Source organism: Panulirus ornatus, chromosome 15 (assembly GCF_036320965.1).
Source record: "Panulirus ornatus isolate Po-2019 chromosome 15, ASM3632096v1, whole genome shotgun sequence".
NCBI classification, from domain to species: Eukaryota; Metazoa; Arthropoda; class Malacostraca; order Decapoda; family Palinuridae; genus Panulirus; species Panulirus ornatus.
The window spans coordinates 38,048,703-38,072,415 of record NC_092238.1 but is presented as its reverse complement, the minus strand read 5'-3'; the positions used below and the strand labels follow the sequence as shown (position 1 = coordinate 38,072,415).

The window sequence follows — 23,713 nt, the reverse complement described above, 5'->3', positions numbered from 1 at the left end:
TGTTCCTACCGTCCAGGGACACGAGACATAATGTTCCTACCGTCCTGGGACACGAGACATAATGTTCCTATCGTCCAGGGACACGAGACATAATGTTTCTACCGTCCAGAGACACGAGACATAATGTTCCTACCGTCCAGGGACACGAGACATAATGTTCCTACCGTCCAGGGACACGAGACATAATGTTCCTACCCGTCCAGGGACACGAGACATAATGTTCCTACCGTCCAGGGACACGAGACATAATGTTCCTACCGTCCAGGGACTCGAGACATAATGTTCCTACCCGTCCAGGGACACGAGACATAATGTTCCTACCCGTCCAGGGACACGAGACATAATGTTCGTACCCGTCCAAGGACACGAGACATAATGTTCCTACCGTCCAGGGACACGAGACAATATGTTCCTACCGTCCAGGGACACGAGACATAATGTTCGTACCCGTCCAGGGACACGAGACATAATGTTCCTACCCGTCCAGGGACACGAGACATAATGTTCGTACCCGTCCAAGGACACGAGACATAATGTTCCTACCGTCCAGGGACACGAGACAATATGTTCCTACCGTCCAGGGACACGAGACATAATGTTCGTACCCGTCCAGGGAGACGAGACATAACATTTGACCATGCAAGGAGACAATTGTTGACAGCAGATTACCTGTTCCAACACACACGTGCATCTGTACACCTGCACAGCTCCTATGACACAAGCCTTTGTACGAGTAAACATACCTGATTCACACACCCAAGTACCAGCACAGCTGCTATGACACAACACACACACACACACACACACGCACACAAACACACACACACACACACACACACACACACACACACACGCATAGACACACACACACACACACACACACACACACACACACACACACACACACACACACACACCTGTGTGGAGAGGTTAGTCTTCAGGATCACAACCTCCACAGATGTTCACATTAACCTTAGGAAAACAGATGACGAATCTGCCATGGTGAGGGAGAGATGACACTTGATGTGTAGTGTAAAAAGGCCTTAAACTTGACCTCAGCCAATCTCAGAGCCTTCGTATTTTGACAAGAACACCTGAATTCCGTCGGTACACATCTGAGACAGATAGCACAGGGGATACAATGAGCCACTATAGCGAGGGATCAGATATGGGAAAATATATATATATATATATATATATATATATATATATATATATATATATATATATATATATATATATATATATATATATATATACTCACGCGTCGTAGAAGGCGACTAGAGGGGACGGGAGACGGGGGGCCAGAAATCTTCCCCTCATTGTATTTTAACTTTCTAAAATGGGAAACAGAAGAAGGAGTCACGCAGGGAGTGCTCATCCTCCTCGAAGGCTCAGATTGGGGTGTCTAAATGTGTGTGGATGTAACCAAGATGTGAAAAAAGGAGAGATAGGTAGTATGTTTGAGGAAAGGGACCTGGATGTTTTGGCTCTGAGTGAAACGAAGCTTAAGGGTAAAGGGGAAGAGTGGTTTGGGAATGTCTTGGGAGTAAAGTCAGGGGTTAGTGAGAGGACAAGAGCAAGGGAAGGAGTAGCACTACTCCTGAAACAGGAGTTGTGGGAGTATGTGATAGAGTGTAAGAAAGTAAATTCTAGATTGACATGGGTAAAACTGAAAATTGATGGAGAGAGATGGGTGATTATTGGTGCATATGCACCTGGGCATGAGAAGAAAGATCATGAGAGGCAAGTGTTTTGGGAGCAGCTGAATGAGTGTGTTAGTGGTTTTGATGCACAGGACCGGGTTATAGTGATGGGTGATTTGAATGCAAAGGTGAGTAATGTGGCAGTTGAGGGAATAATTGGTATACATGGGGTGTCCAATGTTGTAAATGGAAATGGTGAAGAGCTTGTAGATTTATGTGCTGAAAAAGGACTGGTGATTGGGAATAACTGGTTTAAAAAGCGAGATATACATAAGTATACGTATGTAAGTAGGAGCGATGGCCAGAGAGCGTTATTGGATTACACGTTAATTGACAGGCGCGCGAAAGAGACTTTTGGATGTTAATGTGCTGAGAGGTGCAACTGGAGGGATGTCTGATCATTATCTTGATCATTATCTTATCTTTGCGTGTGTGGACGTGTATGTATATACATGTGTATGGGGGTGGGTTGAGCCATTTCTTTCGTCTGTTTCCTTGCGCTACCTCGCAAACGCGGGAGACAGCAACAAAGCAAAATAATAATAATAAAAATTTATACTGGCGGAGGGAAGTGATTGATATCAAAGGTAAGAGATGAACTGTCAGGGAAGGTGGAGTGTGGTGGTGTACGTTACAGCAGTGAGGAACATTTATGGTTGTTATACGATGTCTGTGATGGTTGTGGTTGTGGTGAGGATGGTCGAGACTGACGTGATGGACAGTCCTGACGATGGTATGTTAATGGTACTGATGTCCCGACTACTTAAGGCATCTGGTTATAACTACCACTACTACTACTATTACTACTACCACTAATATTTACTATTTCTATCAGTACTACAACAGCTACCACTACTACTACAACTACTTACTATTACTAGGACTACAGCTGCTACCACTACTACTACTACTACTACTACCATGCTGACGTTTCTTCTGCTGAGGCTACAATTATTCCTGTCCACTCCTCTTCTTTCTTTTATCTCTTCTTCCTTCATCCGTTCTTTCATCCTTCGTTCTCTGTCTCCCCAGACTTACCCTCCCCACTACCCCCCCCCCCCCTCCTCACGTTCATCTCCACATCGACTCACTCCTGCCGTTCTCTCTCGGTCTGCTCGCAGCCGTTCATGTGGGGGTACATCGTAGTGAACGTGTCGGCCGGCTACATGTTCGGGACGTGGCGGGGACTGGCTGTCACCATCACCACGGCCACGGCCGGCGTCCTTCTGGCCCACGTCCTCATCCGCGTCTGCCTCAGGGAGGTAAGTGCCTTCTCACGAGTCTCTCTCCCAGTGTGTGTGTGTGTGTGTGTGTGTGTGTGTGTGTGTGTGTGTGTGTGGCATATGTTTGTCTCGAGCCAGAGACAAATATTCAGACATGACTGGTTAAGGATACAAATCAAACTGTTATGCATTCCCTCCTATACAGGCCTGCATACAAAACTGATGCTCTAGCCAAACATGCACTGACGAAAGATGTTGAAAACAACACTGGGTGGCTAATGAGAAGCCTGAAAACTGTAATTAGAAAGGGGGCTTATACACCTCTCTGAAGCAAATGACGTGTTCAGATAGGCACAGTGAAATGTGTAAAGTAACAACACACGTATATGGAGAAAGTTATAAGATCAGCAGATTACATGAGGTTGTGACTGCAGCTAAGGAGGTAAGGTAGGTTATAGGTTGCTCTTGACGCTTCGGCCTGTCTGGAGATGTTGATCATGTGAACTATAAAGTTTGTGGTCAAAGATTTCATATTAAATAGAACACTGTCTCAGAATGTGAAAAAGATTGTCTTTAGGGATACATCTAAAAAAAAAAAGAAATGGCAAAGAATATCACAACACCTGAAGATTATATCCTCTTTCTGCATCTAGTCGGTTAAACAAACCATGTGAAAGATTTGGTAAAATATGTAATGAAGCTTTACGTAGTGAGTCAATACTGTAAGAACTATAAAAAGCTCACTGGGGTCTGACGAAGACCTCCTTTATGATCTCTGAAATCCTTTTGCGCTACCGCTCACGGGATGAGCATGGGGTGCACAATAAGTTTGCCGGGATAACGGTACAAAAAAATATCTTAAGAAAAAGAAACGTTGCTCCGTCCGTATGTGACGTTAACTATGTGGTTCTGTCCTTGTCTGTCCGATCGTGTCCTGGACAAGGACGATACCCTGGCTGTGCCCATAGGAGGTAGCAGGTTCGAAGGCGGTACGTGGCACCGTCCTTGTCTGAGCAGGAGGGTACGTGGCACCGTCTTAGTTTGAGGGAGGGTACTTGACTCCGTCCTTGTCTGAGCAGGGGGTACGTGGCACCGTCTTTGTTTGAGGGAGGTACTTAACTCCGTCCTTGTCTGAGGAGGTGTCTGATGTGACCCTTACCCATGGGAGGCAATGTTTCCTGTCGACCTCCAAACACTTCACCTTCCGAGGACTCAAGGCGTTTCCAACAAACTGATATACTTGTCCGTCTTAGTGTAATAAGAAATAAGGAATATGTTCTGGAGGTACGATGGCAGTGTGGGAAATAAGTTGATTACCGAAAGTCCATCAATTCATACCGTACAGATGAACAAAGAGCTGAAGATTTTTTGTTGTTCTTAAAAATGAAAAAAAAAAATGGGTTTTAGGGAAATCAAATGTGAAGACTTTAAACAGGTGCAAGAAGGAAATTATGGAAGAAGAAATGAAGGTTTAAGACACAAGGATCCCGAAGGAGATGAGGTTGTAATATAAGGAATTTTCTTTATTAGCGTCATAGAAAGGTTTGTGGGGAAACTGAACCTCTTACCACAGCTGCTTCGGCATAACTTACAAAGACGAGAGATGAGTAATGCTCTAAAACAAATATGCGTTACTTGTATTTACATAACAAGAAATGGACATAAGTTGAAATATATTTGCCTACGACAAGACGACGATATGAATGACACCTTCATAGGAAGACAACTCCGCAGGAAACCTAAAAAAAACATATCATCATTACGAATAGATAAATGGAAAATACAATTTTGCTCCACAAAAAAAAAAAAAAAACCACAAAGCGCTGAGGATGGGAAAGAGTAACAGATGTACCAAACATAAAACCAACGGAGTGGAAACCAGTAAAACAATATGTGAAAAGGATTTAGAAACGATGGTTAGTTAAGATTTAAAACCAAGATAATATTGTATCAGTGTACGTCAACAGTGGTTGTATAGTATTTGAATCCATATCTACAGCTGTTGGTAACAGGTACTGACTGGATGTACATTGTCTTGTTTATGAAGAAGGATTAAATAATTACATGTTTATCCTTCTCGAGGGCAAAAATGAGGGGGTGATGTGATCGGAGTGTTCGAGGGGGTGAAAAGACTGAACACTAGGGAAATAGATGAAGCACTTAAATCAATCCATCAAGAGAGAACACTTCGCAACATCGGTATGAAACAAGATGGGTTCAGACTGCAAGAAAGATACAGTGAAGCACTAGCTTCCAAACACTTGGGTTGTGAGCGAGGGGAAGACCGCCCCCTGATAAAATTAGCACAACCACACTGGCGAGTATCAAACACTGGCTAAATATTTACGTGGATTATAAAGGCTGGGTGGACACAGGAGCTGCCACGAATGGGTCCAGAGGCCTACGGTAGTTTCCTCTCATTCTTTATGCTCCTATGAGACGCGGGTGTCCGGGATGGGAACTGATGAAACCCATCCTCACACCGTATGATTGTTTCTGATTGCACGTACGTCTTGCTGCTCCTTCGTCTGCATCTGTCACTGTATCTGACACTTGAGTCTTTTCCTGATCGACTCTATTTCATAATATTTTGCCTTTCATTATCTGCCTGTTAAGCTGACGTTGTCTGTTTACCGTTTAAGAGAAGACCATTTCTGCTTTATCTGTCCGTCTCAGGAGGACAATGTCCGTCTCATATCCGTCTTCCTGCCAATCCGTCTGTCTCATGGTCATATATCTTCCCGTTCCAGAACGTCAAAAAAAAACATAAAAAAAAACTCCAGACTTAACAATGTCCACACACGCACACGGGTCCTCCTACGGGAACCGTAAGTGGGCCATCAAGGTTGGGTGACATTTCAGAAGGTTCATCGACTCCAGTACCTCCCACACAACAAAGTTATATCACTTCTTTACACCATGTTCCAGTACTGCTAGGTTCTTGTCTTTGTGCTATCGTGTAACCCGAAAGAAGGGAATCTAACCCTAAACCTAAACGACCTCATGAAGGGTTAACAGTAACTCGAAGGGTTTGAAATGACGTCTGAAAATGTCTGAAGTGGTTGATACGGTTCAGACATTTTACACGTCATCTCAAACCCTTTACTACAGTCTGCGAGATCCCTACAGGAGTTCGAACGCTCTCCACAATTAACAGCATTATGAACTTGGAGGCAGTACTCATGGTCAGCCAAATCTTAGGTGGGCTGGATCCTCCTTGTGAGCTAAGAACACCTTTTAGAATACAATGAAACTCTTTATAGTCCCTAAGGCATCCAAGTGGGTGGAAACTCCTTCCATGGCTGGAAATCTGGAAATTCTTTGCATAGGAACTGATAATCCTGTGTAACTGGCTGTGAGTCCTGTGCACGGGCCAAACTCCCTACCACGGGGCATTACCCGCTCCTGGGCTGCCGAGTAACGAAAAAAAACCTGGATCTTGAGACAGAGAATCTGTCGACATTGATTTGTGTGGTAAAGCTACGGTATACATTATTCAGAGCATATCACGGCTTGGCTATAGTCTCTCTCTCTCTCTCTCTCTCTCTCTCTCTCTCTCTCTCTCTCTCTCTCTCTCTCTCTCTCTCTCTCTCTCTCTCCCCAACCCTACCTCTGACATTGTCTCCGTCACTGCCTCCAACGGTACGACCACCTCCCGTTCCAGCTTCAATCCTCCTCCTCCTTCTCCTCGCCGAACAGCACCGAACTCGACTTCCTAATGAAGATCCTCGCTCACTGTGCAACAGTGGCGGGGCTGAATATCCACTCTCACTCTCTCTCGTGGTATCCACTCTCACTCCCGAGGTATCCACAGTGCTTCCCAGCATCGAAAGTCGATCTTGAGAGGTTAACCATGCACTCGACCCTGAAGTGTGCACGGTACACTTGACTTAGTACGGTACACGGTACACTTGACCTTGTACGGTACACGGTACATTCGACCTTGAACGGCATGAGATACACTTGACCTTGCGTGGTGTACGGTGCAATAGCCCTTGCACTTTCCACCGCACTCTCGACCTTGAGTGCGCCCTTGTTTGTCAAGAGTACAACGCAACCCCCACCTGCCGGCATCTCGAGGCCAGGTGCGGCAACACAAGATGCTGCTGACGGCACCGATACATCGCCAGACAGCAGTCTGCCGTGTGGCGAGTGCATGGCCGCGAGGGAAGTACTACTGCGAGGGAAGTGCTGCTGCGAGGGAAGTATTGCTACGAGGGAAGTATTGCTGCGAGGGAAGTACTGCTGCGAGGGAAGTATTGCTGCCAGGGAAGTATGGCTGTAGTACTGCTGTCAAGGAAGTATTGCTATCAGAGAAGTACCGCTGCGAGGGGAGTATGCTGTCGGGGAAGTATTGCTGCCAGGAAAGTAAATCAACAAGGGGAGTATTGCTGTTTGGGAAGTGCCGCTGCCTAGGAAATATTGCTGCCAGGGAGTGTATTATTGTGAGGGGAGTGAAAGTTGCTACGAAAAGAAGGTTTCGAGATCATTCTTATGACAAGAAAATGTTTGTTTACAAATATTACTCCACCCTGGCAGTATCGTCACAGGTCGTATGAACTGTCAAGAACATACGTGCTTGTGTGTTGATCCTGTGGACTACAACACTGTGTGACTGGCACTCAGGTTCGAATCCCATCTGAGTAGGTAGCGACCTATCAATGTGCTGTGGACCATCTACAGTGATGTAAGTGAAGTGCCATCTGCACCCAAGTGATATAAATCTAAGTGGTTAGCGACACCTCACCACTTCACACTACGAGGACAGTAAACAGCATGCAGTTCAAGTTACGAGGTCCACCTCGTCCTTCAGCTACGAATCAAATTTTTCCGCATGTAAGTTTTATGAATAGATTTCTCCATCCATCAGTTCCTGGGCAGAGCTCTTCTGAATTAAGACCCCAGGAGTTACCCCTGGACCACGCCCGGGGTAGGCCACAACCCCGGGGCTGGTGCCGGCTGGTTAACCTTGGGCTGCCGGAAGCAGGTGTAACGGTAAAGCCTTGGGGCATTACCGTGCGACCCTTGAGCACGATGGTACGACCTTTGTGCATCATGTGAACACGAGGGTACGACCCATGAACATGATGATACGACCCTTGAACATGATGATACGACCCTTGAACATGATGATACGACCCTTGATTATGAGGATGCGACCCTTGAGCATGATGATACGACCCTTGAACATGATGATGCAACCCTTGAATATGAGGATACGACCCTTGAACATGATGATACAACCCTTGAATATGAGGATACGACCCTTGAACATGATGATGCAACCCTTGAATATGAGGATACGACCCTTGAACATGATGATACAACCCTTGAACATGATGAGACAACCCTTGATTATGAGGATACGACCCTTGAACATGATGATACAACCCTTGAATATGAGGATACGACCCTTGATTATGAGGATACGACCCTTGAACATGATGATACAACCCTTGATTATGAGGATACGACCCTTGAACATGATGATACAACCCTTGAATATGAGGATACGATCCTTGATTATGAGGATACGACCCTTGAACATGATGATACAACCCTTGAATATGAGGATACGACCCTTGATTATGAGGATACGACCCTTGAACATGATGATACAACCCTTGATTATGAGGATACGACCCTTGAACATGATGATACAACCCTTGAATATGAGGATACGATCCTTGATTATGAGGATACGACCCTTGAACATGATGATACAACCCTTGAACATGTTGATATGACCTTTGAACTTGATGATACGACCCTTGAATATGATGATACAACCCTTGAATATGAGGATACGACCCTTGAACATGATGATACGACCCTTGAATATGAGGATACGACCCTTGAACATGATGATACGACCCTTGATTATGAGGATACGACCCTTGAATATGATGATACAACCCTTGAACATGATGAGACAACCCTTGATTATGAGGATACGACCCTTGAACATGATGATACGACCCTTGAACATGATGATACAACCCTTGAATATGAGGATACGACCCTTGAACATGATGATACGACCCTTGAACATGTTGATACGACCTTTGAACTTGATGATACGACCCTTGAATATGATGATACAACCCTTGAATATGAGGATACGACCCTTGAACATGATGATACGACCCTTGAACATGATGATACGACCCTTGAACATGATGATACAACCCTTGAATATGAGGATACGACCCTTGAACATGATGATACGACCCTTGAACATGATGATACGACCCTTGAATATGAGGATACGACCCTTGAACATGATGATACGACCCTTGAACATGATGATACGACCCTTGATTATGGGGATACGACCTTTGAACATGATGTTACGAACGTTGACCATGATGATACAATCCTTGAACATGATGATCCGACCCTTGATTATGAGGATACGACCCTTGAACATGATGATACGACCCTTGAACATGATGATACGACCCTTGATTATGAGGATACGACCCTTGAACATGATGATACGACCCTTGAATATGAGGATACGACCCTTGAACATGATGATACGACCCTTGAACATGATGATACAACCCTTGATTATGAGGATACGACCCTTGAACATGATGATACGACCCTGAACATGATGATACAACCCTTGATTATGAGGATACGACCCTTGAACATAATGATACGATCCTTGAACATGATGAGACGACCATTGAACATGAGGATACGACCCTTGAATATGATACGACCCTTGAACATGATGATACGACCCTTGAACATGATGATACGACCCTTGAACATGAGGATACGACCCTTGAACATGATGATATGACCCTTGAACATAATGATACGATCCTTGAACATGATGAGACGACCATTGAACATGAGGATACGACCCTTGAACATGATGATACGACCCCTGAACATGATGATACAACCCCTGATTATGAGGATACGACCCTTGAACATAATGATACGATCCTTGAACATGATGAGACGACCATTGAACATGAGGATACGACCCTTGAACATGATGATACGACCCTTGATTATGAGGATACGACCCTTGAACATGATGATACGACCCCTGAACATGATGATACAACCCTTGATTATGAGGATACGACCCTTGAACATAATGATACGATACTTGAACATGATGAGACGACCATTGAACATGAGGATACGACCCTTGAATATGATACGACCCTTGAACATGATGATACGACCCTTGAACATGATGATACGACCCTTGAACATGAGGATACGACCCTTGAACATGATGATATGACCCTTGAACATGATGATACGACCCTTGAACATGAGGATACGACCCTTGAACATAATGATACGACCCTTGAACATGATGATACGACCCTTGAACATAATGATACGACCCTATAAGATGATGATACGACCCTTGAACATGAGGATACGACCCTTGAAAATGAGGATAAAACCCTTGAACATGATGATACGACCCTTGAACATGATGATACGACCCTTGAACATGAGGATACGACTCTTGAACATGATGATACGACCCTTCAGCAAAACAGGACGACCCTTAAGCCCGTGCGATGACACGACCCTTGAGCACAACAGTACGACGCTGGAGAAGTGCTCGAGGGTCGTACCGTCGTGCTGCGTCGCGTTCAAGGTCTCCGGCTAACATCTCAATCGCACATCATCCTCCGTGTTCAGGTTGATGTATCAATCACTGGGTTAACCCGAGCCACGCGGCCACGACCCAGACACGACAAGCAATCTCGTGACGACGACGGAAAGTTTCGAACAAAGTCAATAACATATCTGGGTCGTTCGTAAGGGAATATTCGACTCGGTTCAGTTGTCTAGTCAATAGTTACACTACTACTGTCACTCGCTAAGTAAAGAGAAACTCCTTCGGTGATCTACCTAAACTGATACTAAAAATTATAATCCACATTTCTCAATTACCGTATCATTCCAGAATTATACCAGATGGGAATTCAACTCGTTTCATCAAGTGTATTACACAACACGTCAGTAGGAACCGTAAGGGATCCGAAATTCCGTTACTGAATCACGAAGGCAACGCTTTAGCTATACTGGACGCCTGCATTCACGTGCCACACGCACGCTGGTTGGCCAGCACCCCGTCTACGTCACGTGTAACACGCACGCTGACTGGCCAAGACCCCCTGTCTCAGGCCTTTCCAACACCTGAGCAACACGTAACACTTCTCTCTCTCTCTCTCTCTCTCTCTCTCTCTCTCTCTCTCTCTCTCTCTCTCTCTCTCTCTCTCTCTCTCTCCGTCCGCCGTGATAACTCGACAGGAAATATATTGAACTGGCCGGCCATCATGTGTGTCTGGCAAGGGAGGGTCACTGGCACTCCCAAGGCAGATAATGATGATGACTGATAACCACGATGATAATAAGAAATGATTATGTATCATTTCTTTCATACACGACCGCCATCTCCCGCGTTTAGCGAGGGACTGCCACGAACAGTCGAAAAAATGGCCTCATTCGCTCACACCTACTCTCGTCATGTACAATGCACACAAACCAATAGCACCTCTCCACAACCAGGCCACAAAGACCTGTCCGTGGTTCCCCCGATCGCTTCAAATGCCCCAGTCCAGCCCACTGACAGCACGTCGACCCCTGTATAACACATCGCTTTGTCCCCTGCACGCCTCACACCCTCCTGCATGTTCAGGACCGGAGCCTTCAAAGTATCTTTCACTCCTCCCTTATTATTAATACTACTGTTGTTATTATTATTATTATTATCATTATTATTATTATTATTATCATTATTATTATTATTATTATCATTATTATCAATTGCTTTTTATCGACACATCAGAAAGCTAATCACCATCATTATCATACTGTGCGTCAGTGTTAACACTAGGCATAGGACGAATCGTCACACTGGTTCCTGAGGACAGGATACCATACGGTTGCCCTTGGAAAGTTATAGCACATAGATATAAGTAAAATTTCTGGGATGAGCAAGTCCTTAAGCAGTTTACTGAGATTTTGTGTGCAATAATCAAACACCATCTCGTGTCCAAGGATATTCATGTTCATCCTGTAAAATGTATAATGATTCAAATGGGTAGACAGTGGTAATGAGTGCGATTGCGTGAGGCGGTGTGTTCCACTGGATGAGGTAATGGAACCTGAAGTGTCGCCGGGTCCTAGTGAGTGCTAGTGTGTATCCTAGTGGATTAGTGGGTGCTAGTGGGTGTGGCAGTGGGCGCTAGTGGTCGAGGCAGTAGTACATCTCTACCAGGCACGAGACGTGCAACTGATCACTAATCAGCCGAATCACTCAGATCTTGGGCTCAGGCTTGGCCCTGGCGACCTCCAACGTCATGGGAAGCTCAGTGTTCTCCAGCCAGGCCACGCTGGCCGTGTTTTGCAACATCGTGAAAGTGAGAGTCGATTTTACATACGATATCTGGATGTCATGTTTACAGCCTAACACCTAAACAGGTCGAACCACTTAAACTAACGACCGTAACCTGCAGCCTAACACCTAAACAGGTCGAACCACTTAAACTAACGACCGTAACCTGCAGCCTAACACCTAAACAGGTCGAACCACTTAAACTAACGACCGTAACCTGCAGCCTAACACCTAAACAGGTCGAACCACTTAAACTAACGACCGTAACCTGCAGTCTAACACCTAAACAGGTCGAACCACTTAAACTAACGACCGTAACCTGCAGTCTAACACCTAAACAGGTCGAACCACTTAAACTAACGACCGTAACCTGCAGCCTAACACCTAAACAGGTCGAACCACTTAAACTAACGACCGTAACCTGCAGTCTAACACCTAAACAGGTCGAACCACTTAAACTAACGACCGTAACCTGCAGCCTAACACCTAAACAGATCAAACTACTTAAACTAACGACCATAACCTGCAGCCTAACACCTAAACAGGTCGAACCACTTAAACTAACGACCGCAACCTACAGCCTAACACCTAAACAAATCAAACCACTTAAACTAACGACCGTAACCTGCAGCCTAACATCTAAACGAGTCTCACCACTTAAACTAACCAACCATAACCAAACCAAACGTAACGTAATTACAACCACATAAGCAAACATCCTTTCAGAAATCCTTCGATGAAGTAACACATATAAAGACTGTTAAGGAAAATCAAACGTCACGTCACAGATCATATCTGCAGGTGGGTAGTGGACTGGCTCACAGACAAGAAACAAAGAGTGGTACTGAACTGGAAGGCATCAGACTGGCTTGGCCTGACAAGCAGGGTTCCACAAGGTTCAGTCCTGTGACACAGGATTTTCATTTTGCACATCACTGACCTAGAGACAGGATTCACCACCAGAATCTCGAACTTTGCCGAGGATGTGGAATTAGGAATTACATCTCACTCACAGCAGGACTGCCTGAAGATTAAACGGTGTTTCGATACACTGCTGGAGTGGTCAGGGACGTGGCAAATGTTGGTCAACCTAGAAAAATGCAGAGTAATGCACTCTGGCGCCAACCACATGAAACACAGTATAAAAGAAAACGAAACTTGGAATGATTACTATCAATAATGTCCTAAAATGCGATTAAAGAATGCGCACCTCCACACAACAATGCGAACAGGATACTACATTTCTTGGTCAGAATTCAAACCACTAAGATTCATGGTCATAGATACAGAATTTAAACCACTTGGATTCATGGTCATAGGATCCATGGTCAGAAATGTAGAATTCAAACCACTAAGATTCATGGTCGGAAGTATAGAATTCAAAACAAAATAGATAACACTATAATGCCTTAGTCAGACCTCACTTGGAATGCACTGTTCAGCAAACGTGATCGAAGATGGAGAAACACTTGAACGAATTCAGAAATAAGTCCTGAGTCGAAGACCTAAAATTGTTCATTCTCAAACAGCGGAGACTCTTGAGATCTCATGGATAGTTTCGAGCTAATGAACCACTTTTGACAACTTGCCATATAAAAATTTCTTCAGACAGACATTCAATGACCAGAAACAATGGCATGAGGAGGAAAGCAAAACGTAATAGTGGTATAAACACATTTTTTTTCTTATTCACTTGCGGAGTGGGGGGGGGGGACTAGTATAAACTATCGGAAGTTATATATGCAAAGACCATTGATAACGTCCAATCGAGGCGAGGCAAATACTTTAATGAAATCGGTTATCAATTATTAGCCACACTTTTCAAGTATCTTTCAACCCTGTCTTTCTTCCTGCAGAATTCACCCCCAGCGCCAGGCTCGATGACTTGTTTGGAAACTTTCTCCCGTCCAGTGCAACTTTCCTATTAAATTCCCATAGCAGCATGTTTCCCCTCCAATATTTTATTCATTTATTCTATTCTTTTCCTCCTAAAACTAGTGCCGGAGGGAGAGTTGAGTGGCAGATGCCTTTTGGTTTACTACACTGTTTCTACCGCAATCTAATACGGCCTAGTTTTTCCTCTCTCTTTTCTTGAAGATTACCTCGTCATAGACCATCAGGTCTCCCGTTGTATGTCCTTCCCACGCGCTCTTCTCACTAATACCAAAAGCCTAACCCGCTTTTTTCTACCCCACTTTCGCCACAAAAACCCGCCAGGTTATTGTCAGGCGGTGGAGCAAAGGGTGGATACACAGCACACCTACGTCTGGAACTGGGGCACAGTGACATGTCTAAACCGGCCGCCCCGCCCTCCGCCACAAAATATAAGTTGCCGAATCTCACCACTTCTTGCATCAAGCAGAAACAAAAAAAAAAAAAGAAGGCACAACCTCAGCTGAGTGGTCAAGGCAAGAACTGCTTAACAAGAGTGAAAGAAAAGTTACGTGATGTAAGGGAGAAATCTTTATTTTCATTATTTCTGTGACCTAGGTACTCGCTTGATCCACCAGACCTGGATTTTGCCACCCGTGTCGGTCTACATATATATCAATAACTAACAGGTTGTCCCATGGAACAAGGGCCATACGTATGGCGAGAGTAATGATAGTCTTATAATCTTGAATACCTAAATAAGGTGTCTAAAAGGTGTTCGACTGGTGGTTACGACAACATCAATGGCCTTAATGATCCTGACAGCTGATAAACGCAACAGCAACGACATCACGGAACACCTGTGTCGCCTGCCAGTGCAGCGCAGCGCAGCTACTGGGGTGATGTGAGAATGGTTGGAAATATTGTTTGAGAAATAGCAAAATCATATGTGTTACATTCCGTGACAAAAGGTGAAATTATCTTCAAGGTATAAGCCAGGTTAGGTTCCTGGTTACACCTTTTTATTAGGATTGGACCGGAATATGAAATCTAGTCTTAAAAGCCAAGCACTGGAGCATCTAAAGCTACTCAGCGCTCTACCTTTTTATTAGGGACCTATCTAAAGCATGATCATATTCATGTGCCACGCTGTTCAGTTTCCTAAGATCATGGATAACAACTTTATAAAGTCTGAGTGTCTGACATCGACTTTTCAAGTTATGACTTAGGTTACGAAGCAGGTTAAAAGGGCGACTCCAGACGAGGAACAGAGACATACTACCTTAAGCGTCCACCGCGCTACGCTGGAAACACACAAAACAGTGTCTTCCTGAATATACTCGTCACGCGAACAATGAAATCGACATCGTAGCGGATTCTCTTCTTGTATCAATAAAAGTGACTGTCAGTTCTCGTCTGTAATAGAACGTGGTTTCAACAGTTTAATCCTTGATAGAGGAACCGGGAGCCTAGTGCTGTCACTAGGTACCCCTGTACAATACTACCAGAAGCATCTGGCAAGTGTCGCGAAATAGAACGTTACGAAGTATTTCGGCAGCGCTCTCGTCGGTCGGGAAGGTCATCCAACAGGACTAATGTCACACGCAGGAGTTGAACTTTATACCAGAGGGACGACAGCAGAAGAAACACAGCGAGGACAATGCTGCCCTTGGCCGGCAGTGCCCCCGGGAGAGACCGTACACTGTCCCTGGGCGGGATCGGCCGCCTCACGGAACAGCCTAGCCCAGACAAGGACCTTACTTTACCGCTAACCTCACGTCTGCAGAGCCTGCGAACGGGGCTCTGAACCTCCTGGAATTTCGTGTGCTGTGTAACTGTTAAGGACTGGCGTTGTGTGTGTCAAGAGATTAAGGCTGTGGTAACTGGAAGACACACACACACTCTGGCACCCTCAGGGCAGAAGTTTCGCTACATCTACACCTCTCACGCCCACGACATGGTGGGACGCCCCTCATACCCACTACAGGTGGAAGACCTCTTAAACACACTGGAAAGTGGAACATCTCTCACACCCACCACAGAACCCCACACATATGAAATCATGAATGCTTCGGATTATTATTATTTTCATTATTATTATTAGTAGTAGTATCATTATTATTATTATTATTATTATTATTATTATTATTATTATTATTATTACCATTATTATTATTATCATCATTATTATTATTATTATTATTATTATTATTATTATTATTATTATCATTATTATTGTACTATAATTTCCATGATCATGGTACAGTCCAACTCATCCATCTGCAGGTTGTGCATCGTCGGGTGGTGACGTCACGTCTCCTGAGGGCGCTGCTGGATGTGCTCGGGGGCACGCAAGCCTTCAAGGTGGTGGCCGTTACCCGCCTCACGCCCATTCCCTTTGGCCTCCAGAACGCCGTCTTCGCCGTGAGTACCATCTTCACTACCGTACTCTCTTGTTACTTACATCGGCTCTGTTCACCCTCGTGTGCGTCATCAATCATTATCAGGTGTGAGCGCGCACGTTCGAATCCTGGTGGCGGCAGTCGGTACACAGTCAACCCAGCTGTTCATCCATCATTAGGAGTTGGTCGATAAAATGTTTACCTGGCTCAGGCTAGGGTATATACAGAGCGTTAATGGCATGGCCTTAATTAGGGCTTCAGTTGTCCGTGCCGTCTTAGCTAACATAAAGAAAATAACTATTTGTATGCTATCTAATGACCTTCCTCACGCGTCGTTGCCCGACGAACCAACAGACCTATTAGCAAACATCTGTCCTGTACCAGGAGGGAATCTTTCACTAGAGGGGCCCCATCTTCCGTATTTTCTTTTTTTTTTTTCCTGCTATAATGCCATTTTCACAACCTCTGTATGCTGTCCACATTCACAGTTTCATCATGCAGTATATTTTGTTCAGAAGAAATCCTTTCCGTCTCATCTAACCAGTTTCTAGGTATCTCCGTGTTATGGTCTCTGGTTGTTCTATCCCTGCAGTTTTCGAAGAACTGCTCACGTCCCCAAACTGGCTTAAAAGAGGACGGTGACAGAAAGCCCTTACTCTTCTCTCTTCCTTGGTGGCAATCCTTACTCTTCTCTCTTCCATGGTGGCAAATGCAAGGCCTCGAACCTTACGCTGTGACTCAGCTCTCTCAATTCTAATGCCATTGTTGCTGTCCTCCTCTGGATCTTCTCTATCAGTTCTTTTGTGCTTCTTTAAGCATGGTGACCAGACTTGAGAGACACATTCTAGTTTCGGCCTAATGTAGAATGTGAACAGTGTTCAATATCGTCTCATCCATATATCTGGATTCTGTTCTAACGTCTGCCAGCAGACAGTAGGTCTCCTTTACTGTTCTCTTGATGTGAGATTTCTACAACTGGTTGAAGACGATGGAGCGGCGCTTGGCTACTCAGAAGTAATCCTACACAGTTTCCTGCAGCTTATTTCCTGACGGTGTATATTCATAACGAGGTCGTTATTCGCTGTGTACCATCAGTGTGATGTGCACCTGTATTGGAATATTTCTTAACCTTGTAATGTACGAAGCGTGTCCTCTTTATTTATGTGTATACACACTAACACGGCACAAGCAGTGTTTTACACTCGTGTTGCCCCGATTCTTAACCTTAAATACATATACCATGTCTTTACTCATCTCTCTCTCTCTCTCTCTCTCTCTCTCTCTCTCTCTCTCTCTCTCTCTCTGTATATATATATATATATATATATATATATATATATATATATATATATATATATATATATATATATATATATATATTATCCCTGGGGATAGGGGAGAAAGAATACTTCCCACGTATTCCCTGCGTGTCGTAGAAGGCGACAAAAAGGGAAGGGAGCGGGGGGGGGGGGGGGGGGGGGGGGGGGGGGGGCTGGATATCCTCCCCTCTGGGTTTTTTTTAATTCTCCAAAAGAAAGAACAGAGAAGGGGGCCAGGTGAGGATATTCCCTCAAAGGTCCAGTCCTCTGTTCTTAACGCTACCTCGCTAACGCGGGAAATGGCGAATAGTTTAAAGAAAAAAAAAAAAGAAAAAGAAATTATATATATATATATATATATATATATATATATATATATATATATATATATATCCAAGGTTTACCAGTAACTGTAGAGACCAGTACCTGACCCTGTGACTCAGCTTAGCGAGCGGCAGGTCTGTCTGCCCAGCCACTCAGCCAGCCACCAGGCCCGTGAGATGTGGGGCCAATGGCCCTGGGGCCCGTTATGGCTAAGCCATCTACACTCTCCCTCCTCACAAGCGGATATCTCAACCACACTCTCCCACCTCACTAGCGAGAGCCTCATCCACACTCTCCTGGCTCCCCAGCGGATACCTCATCCACACTCCCAGCTCCCGAGCGGATATCTTAACCACATTCTCCCAGCTCACGAGAGGATACCTCATCCACACTCTCCTAGCTCACAAGCGGATACCTCATCCACACTCCCAGCTCCCGAACGGATATCTTAACCACACTCCCTCAGCTCACAAGCAGATACCTCATCCATACTCTCCTAGCTCACAAGCGGATACCTCATCCACACTCTCCCAGTTCACGAGCAGATACCTCATCCACACTCTCCTAGCTCACGAGCGGGTAACTCATTCACACTCTCCTAGCTCACGAGCGGTTATCTCATCCACACTCACCCATCCCACAAGCAAATACCTCAACCACACTCTCCCAGCTCACAGGATTTAAATCATCCAAAATTCCCAGCTGGCACGGACATTGCATATTATGTGTGAGGAACTAAGTGTTTGCACACATAATCATAGATATTCGTTTACTACACATTGACAGATGGTGCCCCTCCCCCTCCATCCCCCCCCCCCCCCTCTCTCTCTCTCTCTCTCTCTCTCTCTCTCTCTCTCTCTCTGTCATATTATATATTATATTATATTATATTATATATATATATATATATATATATATATATATATATATATATATATATATATATATATATATATATACATATATATATTCGTATGAGTCCACGGGGAAAATGAAACAGGATAAAGCTCCCAAGTGCACTTTCGTGTAATAAGCACATCATCAAGGGTGACACAAGAGAGAAATATAAAAGTCAGTTGATATACAAAGAAGAGACGTAGCTAAGACGCCATCTGGTAAACATGTTGCATAGCAACTGACTGTTATATTTCTCTCCTGTGTCTCCCCTGATGATGTGATTATCACACGAGAGTGCACTTGGGAACTTATCGTGTTTCATTTTCCTCATTGACTCATAGGAATATACTTGATCACGCGCAAAAATTGAGATCCTTTCCAATATATATATATATATATATATATATATATATATATATATATATATATATATATATATATATTTTATTTTGCTTTGTCGCTGTCTCTCGCGTTTGCGAGGTAGCGCAAGGAAACAGACGAAAGAAATGGCCCAACCCACCCCCATACACAATGTACACACACACACGCAAATATACATACCTATACATCTCAATGTACACATATATATACACACACAGACACATACATATATACCCATGCACACAATTCACACTGTCTGCCCCTATTCATTCCCATCGCCACCTCGCCACACATGGAATACCATCCCCCTCCCCCCTCATGTGTGCGAGGTAGCACTAGGAAAAGAAAACAAAGGCCCCATTCGTTCACACTCAGTCTCCAGCTGTCACGCAATAATGCCCGAAATCACAGCTCCCTTTCCACATCCAGGCCCCACACAACTTTCCATGGTTTACCCCAGACGCTTCACATGCCCTGACTCAATCCACTGACAGCACGTCAACACCGGTATACCACATGATCCAATTCACTCTATTCCTTGCCCGCCTTTCACCCTCCTGCATGTTCAGGCCCCGATCACACAAAATCTTTTTCACTCCATCTTTCCACCTCCAATTTGGTCTCCCACTTCTCGTTCCCTCCACCTCCGACACATAAATCGTCTTGGTCAATCTTTCCTCACTCATTCTCTCCATGTGCCCAAACCATTTCAAAACACCCTCTTCTGCTCTCTCAACCACGCTCTTTTTATTTCCACACATCTCTCTTACCCTTACATTACTTACTCGATCACACCACACATTGTCCTCAAACATCTCATTTCCAGCACATCCACCCTCCTGCGCACAACTCTATCCATAGCCCACGCCTCGCAACCATACAACATTGTTGGAACCACTATTCCTTCAAACATACCCATTTTTGCTTTCCGAGATAATGTTCTCGACTTCCACACATTCTTCAAGGCTCCCAGGATTTTCGCCCCCTCCCCCACCCTATGATTCACTTCCGCTTCCATGGTTCCATCCGCTGCCAGATCCACTCCCAGATATCTAAAACACTTTACTTCCTCCAGGGTAAAGCTGAAAGTTGATGGAGAGAGATGGGTGATAATTGGTGCATATGCACCTGGGCATGAGAAGAAAGATCATGAGAGGCAAGTGTTTTGGGAGCAGCTGAATGAGTGTGTTAGTGGTTTTGATGCACGAGACCGGGTTATAGTGATGGGTGATTTGAATGCAAAGGTGAGTAATGTGGCAGTTGAGGGAATAATTGGTATACATGGGGTGTTCAGTGTTGTAAATGGAAATGGTGAAGAGCTTGTAGATTTATGTGCTGAAAAAGGACTGGTGATTGGGAATACCTGGTTTAAAAAGCGAGATATACATAAGTATACGTATGTAAGTACGAGAGATGGCCAGAGAGCGTTATTGGATTACGTGTTAATTGACAGGCGCGCGAAAGAGAGACTTTTGGATGTTAATGTGCTGAGAGGTGCAACTGGAGGGATGTATGATCATTATCTTGTGGAGGCTAAGGTGAAGATTTGCATGGGTTTTCAGAAAAGAAGAGTGAATGTTGGGGTGAAGAGGGTGGTGAGAGTAAGTGAGCTTGGGAAGGAGACTTGTGTGAGAAAGTACCAGGAGAGACTGAGTACAGAATGGAAAAAGGTGAGAACAATGGAAGTAAGGGGAGTGGGGGTGGAATGGGATGTATTAGGGAATCAGTGATGGATTGCGCAAAAGATGCTTGTGGCATGAGAAGAGTGGGAGGTGGGTTGATTAGAAAGGGTAGTGAGTGGAAGGATGAAGAAGTAAGATTATTAGTGAAAGAGAAGAGAGAGGCATTTGGACGATTTTTGCAGGGAAAAAATGCAATTGAGGGGGAGATGTATAAAAGAATGAGGCAGGAGGTCAAGAGAAAGGTGCAGGAGGTGAAAAAGAGGGCAAATGAGAGTTGGGGTGAGATAGTATCATTAAATTTTAGGGAGAATATATATATATATATATATATATATATATATATATATATATATATATATATATATTTTCCCTGGGGATAGGGGACAAAGAATACTTCCCACGTATTCCCTGCGTGTCGTAAAAGGCGACTAAAAGGGGAGGGAGCGGGGGGCTGGAAATCCTCCCCTCACGTTTTTTTTTTTAATTTTCCAAAAGAAGGAACAGAGAATTGGGCCAGGTGAGGGTATTCCCTCAAAGGCCCAGTCCTCTGTTCTTAATGCTACCTCGCTAATGCGGGAAATGGCGAACAGTTTGAAAGAAAGAAAGAAAGATATATATATATATATATATATATATATATATATATATATATATATATATATATATATATATATATTTATATATATAATATGCGGAGAGAGAGAGAGAGAGAGAGAGAGAGAGAGAGAGAGAGAGAGAGAGAGAGAGAGAGAGAGGGGAAGGGGCATGGAGGGGGAGGGGTACCATCTGTCAATATGTAGTAAACGAATATCTAAGATTATGTGTGCAAACACTTAGTTCCTCACACGTAATATCCAATGTCCGTGCCAGCTGGGAATTTTGGACGATTTGAATACGCAAAGAATTATAATCTTAATATTACTGATGGTCTATACAAATTAGATGACTTTATTGTTGATAAAATTTGTAAAACGATAAGTTTATGGACGCTCGTTGTATGTTTTGGACAATCACGTTTACCAAATGGCGTCCTAGCTTCGCCTCTTCGATGTATATCAACTGACTGTTATATTTCTCTCTTGTGTCTCCCCTGATGATGTGATTATTACACGAAAGTGCACTTGGGAACTTATCGTGTTTCATTTTCCCCATGGACTCATAGGAATATCTTGATCACGCGCAAAATTGTGATCCTTTCCAATATATATATATATATATATATATATATATGTATATATATATATATATATATATATATATTTTTTTTTTTTTTTTTTTATACTCTGTCGCTGTCTCCCGCGTCTGCGAGGTAGCGCAAGGAAACAGACGAAAGAAATGGCCCAACCCCCCCCCCCCATACACATGTACATACACACGTCCACACACGCAAATATACATACCTACACAGCTTTCCATGGTTTACCCCAGACGCTTCACATGCCTTGATTCAATCCACTGACAGCACGTCAACCCCTGTATACCACATCGCTCCAATTCACTCTATTCCTTGCCCTCCTTTCACCCTCCTGCATGTTCAGGCCCCGATCACACAAAATCTTTTTCACTCCATCTTTCCACCTCCAATTTGGTCTCCCTCTTCTCCTCGTTCCCTCCACCTCCGACACATATATCCTCTTGGTCAATCTTTCCTCACTCATTCTCTCCATGTGCCCAAACCATTTCAAAACACCCTCTTCTGCTCTCTCAACCACGCTCTTTTTATTTCCACACATCTCTCTTACCCTTACGTTACTTACTCGATCAAACCACCTCACACCACACATTGTCCTCAAACATCTCATTTCCAGCACATCCATCCTCCTGCGCACAACTCTATCCATAGCCCACGCCTCGCAACCATACAACATTGTTGGAACAACTATTCCTTCAAACATACCCATTTTTGCTTTCCGAGATAATGTTCTCGACTTCCACACATTTTTCAAGGCTCCCAAAATTTTCGCCCCCTCCCCCACCCTATGATCCACTTCCGCTTCCATGGTTCCATCCGCTGACAGATCCACTCCCAGATATCTAAAACACTTCACTTCCTCCAGTTTTTCTCCATTCAAACTCACCTCCCAACTGACTTGACCCTCAACCCTACTGTACCTAATAACCTTGCTCTTATTCACATTTACTCTTAACTTTCTTCTTCCACACACTTTACCAAACTCAGTCACCAGCTTCTGCAGTTTCTCACATGAATCAGCCACCAGCGCTGTATCATCAGCGAACAACAACTGACTCACTTCCCAAGCTCTCTCATCCCCAACAGACTTCATACTTCAGACTTCATTTATTTATACCTTAGACTATATATACCAAGTACCCATTTTATCAACCAATCCTAAGGGGTGGATGAACAGCTGGGTCGACTGCCTCAACCAGGTTTTGAACCAAGCGGTCGACCTTGGGCGGCCCGTGAATGCATCACGGTCAGGAACGCTAACCGTTACACCACGAAGGTGAAGTCCTCTCTCTCTCTCTCTCTCTCTCTCTCTCTCTCTCTATATATA

At 44.2% G+C, this 23,713-nt stretch overlaps 1 protein-coding gene across 3 annotated transcripts in view; it reads left to right on the top strand.

Moving 5' to 3' along the window:
- LOC139753861 (uncharacterized) overlaps nucleotides 1-23,713 on the top strand; it is a 75,674-nt gene that overhangs the window by 23,201 nt on the left and 28,760 nt on the right. For all 3 annotated transcript variants that reach the window (XM_071670802.1, XM_071670804.1, XM_071670805.1), the window contains exons 4-5: nucleotides 2,828-2,968; nucleotides 16,476-16,613. In XM_071670802.1, coding sequence (XP_071526903.1) covers nucleotides 2,828-2,968; nucleotides 16,476-16,613 — 279 coding nt within the window. The remainder of the gene's footprint in view (nucleotides 1-2,827; nucleotides 2,969-16,475; nucleotides 16,614-23,713) is intronic.